The sequence below is a fragment of the Solea solea genome, chromosome 5 (assembly GCF_958295425.1).
Source record: "Solea solea chromosome 5, fSolSol10.1, whole genome shotgun sequence".
NCBI lineage: Eukaryota > Metazoa > Chordata > Actinopteri > Pleuronectiformes > Soleidae > Solea > Solea solea.
Genome location: NC_081138.1, coordinates 26502670 through 26512083, shown reverse-complemented (window position 1 = coordinate 26512083; position 9414 = coordinate 26502670). Strand labels below are relative to the sequence as shown.

General features: G+C 38.0%; 1 protein-coding gene across 3 annotated transcripts; it reads left to right on the top strand.

Moving 5' to 3' along the window:
- The first annotated feature begins 4069 nt into the window (after window positions 1–4069).
- Window positions 4070–8526, top strand: LOC131459197 (uncharacterized). 3 transcript variants are annotated; one of them, XM_058628705.1, is made up of 5 exons: window positions 5342–5479; window positions 5614–5658; window positions 5993–6170; window positions 6565–6788; window positions 7658–8526. In XM_058628705.1, the coding sequence occupies exons 1-5, from the start codon at window positions 5468–5470 to the stop codon at window positions 7973–7975; spliced, it is 777 nt and encodes a 258-aa protein (XP_058484688.1). In that variant the 5' UTR covers window positions 5342–5467; the 3' UTR covers window positions 7976–8526. The 3 variants fall into 3 exon arrangements, with proteins under 3 accessions (XP_058484690.1, XP_058484688.1, XP_058484689.1); XM_058628706.1 differs by lacking the exon at window positions 5614–5658; XM_058628707.1 differs by lacking the exons at window positions 5342–5479; window positions 5614–5658; window positions 5993–6170; window positions 6565–6788 and adding an exon at window positions 4070–4499.
- The last annotated feature ends 888 nt before the right edge of the window (window positions 8527–9414 follow it).

The following is a 9414-nucleotide window of genomic DNA, read 5'->3' as shown; positions in this document are numbered from 1 at the left end:
GTGTGTGTGTGTGTGTGTGTTGAGAAAGTCCGGTAAGAAAGTGGGTGTCCTAGTTTGTCCACTTACTGGAATTCCATTTTCAAACCCCTAGAAGATGTCTTCAAATTGACAATCAAGGCGAATCATTTAATTGCTATCTTTGGGGTGGCACAGACCAACAATAAGAATCTAGTGGGTACAAAACTTTGAATAATAAAAGCTGGACTCGGTGGATGCAGGATGTGTTGCATCATCTCAGCCTTGAGAAACTGAGACTTACATTGCATGGCTCGTTGGCCATATTTGCAAAGGTTTGGCAGCCACTCATACACTATATCAACGATAAGCTCTTAACTCCCTCACCTCATCTTGTTTGAATGAAACAGTTATTTATTTTCTTTCCTGCAACCATTCTTTATTTATCTATTTTCTTCTTTAATCCCACCTCAAGTATACACTTGATATGTAACTTCTGGGACTGCCTACCAATAAAAATGTATTTAAAAAAACCCTAACCACATACAGCAGATGAAACATTTAGTACAAATTGGCCTTCAGAGAATTAACTAACAGGCTAACATGTCCATCCATCCATCTTCTACCGCTTTATCCTCCACATGAGGGTTACGCTGACATAGGGCGATAGATGGAGTACAGACATTTAAACTAACACAACAACTACTGTTTCAGCATTCAGCAGTGCACTACCAGTGCAAACAGCAGAGTACAGAATGTAAACATTTGTGGAGGACAGTAGGCAAATGGTTGCAAAAGTGACCTTGTGACCAGAGGGGTCAGTGGTTCAAATTCCTGGCCTCCTACCACACAGGGAAAGTGGTCGACACACACAGACACACATGTCTTCAGTGTGCCACAGACGTCTCAAACACTGGATCCGGCCACTGCACGACATTACTGTCAGTCTGTCGCTCTAATGGAGCGCTCACGTAAACTGACAATCCGTGGAAGCTGAGACTAAAAATGAACAATTTGAAAGTGAAAAAACCAACAGAAGTTAGAGAAGTAACTGTAATGTAACATAATGTGTTTATCAATTCACTTGCCAGCTCAGGAGGAGAAGCTCATCATTTTGGAGCCTTTCGTGGCTCTTGTTAAAGCTCTTCATCATGGATCATTACTCTCCATGTTTATTCCTTTATTCTGGTGGAATTCATGAACTAGCAAATCACACTGCACACATCATATAATGGACTTTTTTTTAACTTGGAGCTTTGGGGGAAACTAAGTGGTAACAGATAGTGAATATGACATATTTTAGTATGTGATACTAAAATGCAACCGGCCACCAAAGCAGAGGCCTTAAAAACAGCACACAGAGAGGGAGTGGAATATAATACTATGCTAAAGATATTAGTGCTCGTTTATATACTGTATTAACACATGTATTACTAGTTTTTCTTGATATCTATGTGATGCAGAATATTACATATTGGACCTGAAAGTCGCACCTTTTAGGTAACTGTGTGTACCTTGCGCTGAAAGTACATATCAGAGATGTTTTGTGCCCTCCTGAATGTAAGCTTGTATGATCTCACACTCTATTACAACAACAGACAACAAAGATAAAACCATGTTTTTCCAAACAACCACAGGCTACATTCAGCGTCAGTGTTCCTCTCTAATTCTATAGATTCATCTCCAAAAAGAAAAAGTATTGAATGGCTCGTAAAAGTGGAATATTCTGTGTTTTTGTGCTTGTGCAAGTAATTTCTCTTCACCTGAAAACAGAAATCTGCATTTGTCATTTGCTGACTCCAGGAGAGGACATTTTACAGTTGGAGTTTATTCAGGAAGATAATGTCTTGAAAATATCTCTATATATCTTTATATATAAAAGTGCCATGGTATGTTTTAATGTCAATGAGGGTGTATTTAATAGCATCTTCTACCGCATCATCTAATTTTCAATTCCCCAAATTCCTGACTGTTCAGCAGTAAGTTTTAGATTTAATGTAAAATACAGAACTGTAATGATATAGTACTGAAACAATTCAAACTTATAGTGAACCCCGTGTTCTGGCTATATTTAAATATGTTTTAAACATGTTCAGAGGGGTTGTCTGTCTGTCTGTCCGTAATAATAACACCTCCTCATGTTTATCAGTAAGAATTAGTAAATATCTGTTGCTGTTTATATAATTAGTGTTGTCCTTTTTTTTTTTAAATAAAGGTGTCCTGACTTTTTGAATCCCAATAAAAACAGGTTGTCACTTCTTGTGTAAACCTTTGTTGGCCGCCCCAGACAGTGGTCCTATCATTATCAGAGTAACTGGGTGTGCAATCACGTATGACATCCCTGTGATAATAGCTGCTGTCCCTGTAATTGGTGTTATCCCTGTGGTCTGTAATGTCCTACATGAGGAGTCTCCCCGGCGACACTTCCAGCAGAGACGACGTTTGATGTGTCGCAACTCGGTATATAGGCATTCACATGTTACTGAAATCCACTTATGTAAATATGAATCACACCTGCCTGGAGTCTTCATATGTTTACCATTTCAAAAAACTTAAAGCAACCTATTGTTTGTTGCTCCAACTCTTAAAAAGGGCCACTTCACCCCACTTTTTTTTTTTTACTGATTTCCAGAGATAAACATGTTATTAGGTCATCAGACGGTGGATCTGAGATACATGTCTCATTCCCCCAACAACAGAGGAAGTTGGGATTTAAAAAATAAATGTAACTGACAAAAAGTCGACGTCAAAGTCACTTCCTCCAAAGAAAATAAAAGCTCTACGCTGCTCTTTACTGTGTTTCTGTCAAGTTTTATGAGTAAAAGATATCAAAAAATTCACATAAATAAAAAAACTGGTCACATTTAATCTGACGAAAATGTGAATTAAACAAACACAGCAACATCATAATGATTTTAAATGGGTGAAACCACCCTTTTAGATCCAAACTTGCAGTGAAAGGTGCTGCACAATTATTTAAAAATCAAAAAATTAAAGCCTTTTTAGAGTGTAGAAAGTGTTTCCATTCAAAATATGTTTATTTTAACACCAATATAACATGGTGACAGCAAAACATCCATTCCTCTCTTTTCCACAAGATTGACAGCAGCTTGCACATACAGTAGAATAAACCACACAACAGTACACTTAATTTCGATGATTGATGGAGGTATTTTGGCAAGCGATGGCATTTTTTAAGGATATTTCTTTTCTTTATTTATACAAAACATGTACTTAAAAAGCCATCGACCACCTGAAAGCAATTTAGTTAATTATGAAGTTTGTACCATAACTAGCACTTCTGTGTGCGTGTTCACCGCTCTTGTGTTTTTGGTAGCACAGATAAAAATATTTTAAAATCCCTAAAGATATAAAGACAGGGAGGAAAGGAAAGAATGAAAAATACTATACCGACAAAACATATGGACAATAAAAAAGAACCAACACAAGCAGCCACGCTATATTTCCATGACCAATTCAAGCATAGAGTGGTCACGTGTGTCCTCAGAATCAAACTACTCTGGTTTATTTAACCATCTCAACTGTTGACAGACTCATCACGGAGACATGAGAAGGACACGTAGAGGTGAAAAGAAAAGACCTGCTACGCCACCCTGTGTATACTTGCTGCAAGTACATTGGTAAAATAAATAATAAGTTAGAGTGATGACGATCATCTGCTTATTTTTAGGATACATAGACAGCTTTACATGTTGCTTCATTTTCTCACATATATAATAAATACAATTGCGATTTTGTTTTAACATGAATAGAGGAAAGGAACATCTAACCAATTCAAAAATAACATTTATTTAGTAGTATTACACACCATCAAAAGACAAGGTGTTGAAGATTTATAAGATAATGAATAGGACATTTATGCATATATACGTCAAAATATTGTTACATGGTTTGAATATTTTAGCCCAGATTTGTCAATTTGTGACCATAAATAAGTTTAATAGCAAATACAAAATAATTGATCATCAGTCATTTTAAATATGACTAATTTAAAACGTGTGTGTGGTACATCCTGTATGATAGATTTCCATTTAAAAGAAAAAATGTAAAAAGAAAGAAAGGACAAACTTTTATTTTGAATGAACGGAGCTTGTACTTCCGTCACTCGGGGCGAACACGGGTCGTCGTCTGTCGACGAAAGGACTTCGCGCTGAAGTCAAGAAACAGAAAACAAAATGAACACGGTCGAAAAGAAACTGGCGGAACTCATACGCGAACACCCGAATTTGTACGACCAGTCACGGCAGGACTACAAAGACGCTCTGAAGGGGCATCTGTCATGGAAAGAAATCGCGGGCGTCATGGGGAAGTCTGAGGAAGAGTTGAAGATGAAATGGAAGAATCTGCGCGACAAGTACTGCAAAGCGAAGAAGCGAATGACGAAGAGAAGCTCCGACCGTCGCCTGGCGGACAGCGAGGAGAACCATGTGGACAGGCCCGCTCCTGCGCTCCTCCACCAGCTCGACTGGCTCAACGCGTTCGTCAAGCCCCGAGTGGAAAGTGGCGGGGTGACAAGCAGCGAGGTAAAAAAAATACACACGTTTTTGCCTTTTCGAAACTTTGTTTTCAAGGTAGGACCCGGTGCTCACGGATACTGGCTAACTGCTAAAGCACTGCTAATTACAAGGCATTTTTTTTTTAAATCCACGTTTAATTTAATATAGCTATTTTTAATGCTAACTCGATGGACTGGCGAACTGTCCAGGGTGTACCCCGCCTATCGCCCGATGTAGCTGAGATTGGCACAGCACCCCCCGCGACCCTCTGGTGGAGGATAAAGCGGTAGATGATGACTGACATTGTTTTCAAACCAATCATCCTGGTTGTGTTTTCAAAATAAAAGTTCTTAATGGGAAAAACTAGTTGGTAACAAAATCAGCCTTTCAATGTATTTATTCGGTGTTTTTCTTTTGTTTTTGTTTTTTAACTTACTGTTGTTATTACTGTAATTCTTGTCTTTGACAATGTATTTAAACGTCTTAAAAATTTTATTTGTTTTTAAATGATGGCGTTGAACACGTTTTATTTAGCAATGCATAATACATAAACGAAAACAGTTACATTAAAAAGAAAACAACTAAATGTTTAAACAAAAATTATTAAATAATTTCAAAAACACACATTAACTCTGAACACAAAGTAGGTGTTTTATAAAACATGTTGTCGCATGAGATATATAGATACTGTACAAATACAAAATGGCTACCTTCCTAATTGTGAAAGTGAATTTATTGATAACCTTTTCAAGAGGTTGGTGAGCTATTGCAGTGCAATCCAAGTAGAAAGCGGAAACAAAAAAGAGTTTCATGTTTCCGCCCGGACGCTCGGACAGGATATTCGCGCAATGCTAGTTGCTAGCTATCGCAGTTCGCGCAAGTGTCGCAATAGTATCCAGCTGCAGAACCGGAGCGTGACAACAACCCCTGACGAGACAGGAAAATAGTGTCTCTTCAGTTCAAACCTGATTGAGTTGAACGCTTTTCATACGAAGATGGATTGTGTGGTAAGTTACTGACTTATTTTGTTGAGTTTCATCGATTCTTTTGGTCATATTTTACTAAACGAATCGAGTAGAGTAAGCTTTAGAGTGTAAAGTGTCTGTTTTGAGTTCATATTAAACTGTCCGTGTTCGCGCAGACCTCCTTTCCCATGAGTGACCATGCTTACTTGGCCACCAGGCAGGTGTGTATCACTTATAATTAAATACGATCGATATACAGTATGTCACGAGTATTTTTTGCTTTGTTTTTTTATTATTAGATTTATTCAGTTTGCTGTGTGAAAATAAAGGTTTCAGATGTTTATTTTATAATCTCCATTTTATTTTCCGCTAATATAAGATTATAAGATATTTCTTACAAATGTAATTGCATTTCTTGAGGTGTTTGAATACATATTAGAATACATTTTGCTAAATAATGTGAGTCACAATTTAAATTCTGTATGTATGTGTAATGTAAACATTGGTTGTCACTTATTGCTACATGGTGCTTAAGTGTAATCTTCTCTACTCCAGTCAGGACCTCACATCACCTGTCAACTCAGGGACCAGTTACCCAAACTTGAAAAATGCAGCAGCTGCTGCAGTTTGTTCCACTGCCCATTCTGCAGTACAAATATTTTCAAGCCCAGGGTAAAAAACAAAGTCCTAAAACATCTTGAAGGACATGTAAGAAGGGCTGTCCAGCACAAAGGTATTTTATATTTCCTTCACATGTTCACTAACCCATAAAGTATTTGTGAACATACCAACAATGAGCGAGTAACTTTAAGCAAGAAATGCAAATTCCAAGATCCCTGTCTCACCAAAGAAAATTGCAAAGACTGACTTGCCCAAGATCCAAAGGACAATCACTTGTCCAGATGCAGAGCGTGCTGCAAATCAATGAAAGTGGACGCCATGGGCGAAGCAGCTCTTACATGTTGCCCTCCCATCTTAAACTGTCAGCACATTCAGTCCTTGAATTTGAGGAAGCTTTTATGATGTACCAGAATGTATGTTGATTCTCTTAGTATCTCTGTTCAAGAAACGCATGTATACAAAGTACAAATACTGTTAATTATGGATATGTGAAATTTCTTTTTCAGATTATACAATCTTCAAGTGCAATTTACACTGCCAAAATATTGCACATTTCCACTGCCCGTCCTGCACAAAAATATTCATTAGGAGAGATAGACTCTTGTTCCATCTTAAAGGATGTGCTAATGATGTGGACGAGAAAGTTCCCACTGCAAACCCAGATGCTATTGATGTCCAAAAAGAGCCAGACACCACTGCAGAAAACATGCAGGATGACATTTTATTTAAGGTATCTTCCATGTATGTCTCTTCTTTGAACTGCCACAATGTTTTGAGATTGGTCCTACTTCTTAAAAGAATGTGAGCGCTCATATTTTCAATCATTTCCAGCCAGGTACTTTTCAGTAAACACTGTGTGTGACCATAGAGCAGCAGCAGAGCCGATGAAAGCACTCAGATCTGTAAAAGCAGAATTAAACTGTTTTTCTTGGAACATTTCCACGGACTGTAAAAATATTATATCTGTTAATTATCCGCAAACAACATGAATAAAAGAGGGAGAAGGGGGAGAGTTCGCTCATCTAATTATTTCTCGTTGGCCCTGAAATTGCCCACTTGTTACTGCGTCACACCAACAAGTTTGGATTAGCCCCGCACATCTCAGTTTAACTTGTTGCACATGAAAACACTTTTTCACTGGATCAAAAAGTCTTTATGCTTTATGTTAAAATAAACTTTAGGGCAAAATTGGCCCCAACCCAATTCAATTGTGTGTTGTTGTTTTTTTATTTTTGTTTATTGTCAAATTGGTCTCAACGTCTTAAAAAGTCTTTATAAAGCAGTTTCACTTTATAACAGGAAGGTACGGGTGAATCAAATTTGTATAACAATGTACTTTGTAGCATTTATAGAGGTTGACTATGTTAATTATATCATATACACAGTAATATAAATTCAAAAGATGCATGATTTCAAAGAAATATGAAAGATATAAAATAATGCAAATTTCCCTGTTTGATTACTATCTTAAAAACTATTTTACAAGTCCTGTCAAAACACCTTTTTGTAAGTTTAGCTGTGATCACCCTCTAAAGAAAATCATCTCTTATCAGTGTCTGCAGTAACAGTTCTACTCTGTGCTGTTTTTATATGATGCAGGTTGCTGAAAGTGGGGATGACCTGGAGAACGTGCAAGATAAAGACAAGAAGGAGCAGCACTTACCTTTGCCTCTGATTAGTACCAGTTTCTCTCTTCTGGAGTCCTGTCCAAACAACCAACAGGAGATCAAACGTAAAAGGCAAGCGGCCACAGAGCCTGAGATAAGTCCTGTAGATGCCCACACCAGCATCAGAGATGAGGACGAACTGTTTCTGCTCAGCCTCCTGCCCTCGCTGAAGAGGCTGACCATCAAAAGGAGAATGGAGGTGCGGATGAAATTCCAGCAGGTGCTTTATACTGCAGAGTTTGAGGACTAAAGAGCCTAAAAAGACAGTTTTGTTTATATTTATTTTGTTGCACTATTCCTATTAAAATAGATCTATATGTTGGTCTAGTTGTCAAAGAATACCAGAATGGATTTTCAGTCATGGTCATGGAGCAGGCCATTTCATGGTCATTAAATGTTGGGTATTATTTCAACGACTGCATTGGTACAGTGACATGTGATGCAAGGAAATACAAGAGCCCAAAGTTTGAGGGTATAATGATATTGTAGTATTGGACTATAGACGATAGAAGACTGTGATCACCCACAGTCTTACTATATTCATACTTATATTCATACAATTAATTATTATTATCATGTTTTTAAATTACAGCAAATGTGGAAAAAAATGGTTTGTTTAACTTTTTATCTACACAGTAGGGAATTAGGTATTCATGCCAAATGATCCCGCTGCCTGCTAATGATGTCTGATTTATCCGATGATTTTTATTATTATTTTTGTAGATGACTAAAGTTTAAATTTCTGAAAGGACATTTCTACTGTACACATTTTTCAAATAAATCCTCTCTTCCACATGTAAACATTTTTTGATAATATTTTTGTTCGTCTATTCAAATACAACAGCAGCTGCTGCTTGAATGTGTTGTCGCACGACTGACAGTCGTCTGACAAGTCAGTTGTAGGTTTGTCGTTGGTGCTGCAAAGATGTGTTTACATCATTAATGACCTAAATGTTTTGTAAATTCCATTTAACAATATATGTATGTGTTCATTCACTTACACCAATGAATGTGTGTGTAAGGGCGCCCCCATCCTGCTGCGTTTTTACACCATCATCTCACTGAATTTACACCCATTGAAGCCTCCTCCCTCCTCTCCATCTCCCCTCTTTTGCTGTGTTACTCCCTAACCCCTCCCCCTGTCTTTCCTCTTTCTCTTCCTGCTCTCTTGTTATTGGACACTGTGTGGGGTGATGGTTGTGGTTTCTGCTGGTGATATCTCCACAGTGTGTACCGGCTTTTTTCTTTTGCCTCAGAACTGCAGAAGTGCACAATGAAGTAGCAGCACAGACAGATAGATGGATAGATGGAGAGATAGATGACAGACATATGGTACCATCTGATGTGTTTCTCACTGGACATCTGTGAGTCTCCATCTGCTGCCTGTAGCTGCTACTGGACTGGACACTAAATTTCACACATGATTAGCAGAGCTGAAACATAGAAACCAGAGCACACAGACTGGAATATGAATTGCTGACAAACTGCAAAACCAAGAATCTTTATTCTGTTTCCAGCCGGTGGTGAGTCGCAACAACTGCATGATGATGAACACGGGCGGGGATGACGGTGTGATTGTGTGCACGGCATGTGTTGTAGTATCATCCTACTATCATTTATTTAAAAGTTTTTTTGATAAATGTCTTATCACAGCAACACTCCCCTTCCAGCGATGCTGCAGAATGAGAG

What these genes read in the sequence shown, in the direction of transcription:
- LOC131459197 (XM_058628705.1), top strand. An exon ending in CTTACTTGGCCACCAGGCAG is followed by an intron (nt 5,659 to 5,992) that starts GTGTGTATCACT and finishes TCTCTACTCCAG; the next exon opens with TCAGGACCTCACATCACCTG. An exon ending in AAGGGCTGTCCAGCACAAAG is followed by an intron (nt 6,171 to 6,564) that starts GTATTTTATATT and finishes TTTCTTTTTCAG; the next exon opens with ATTATACAATCTTCAAGTGC.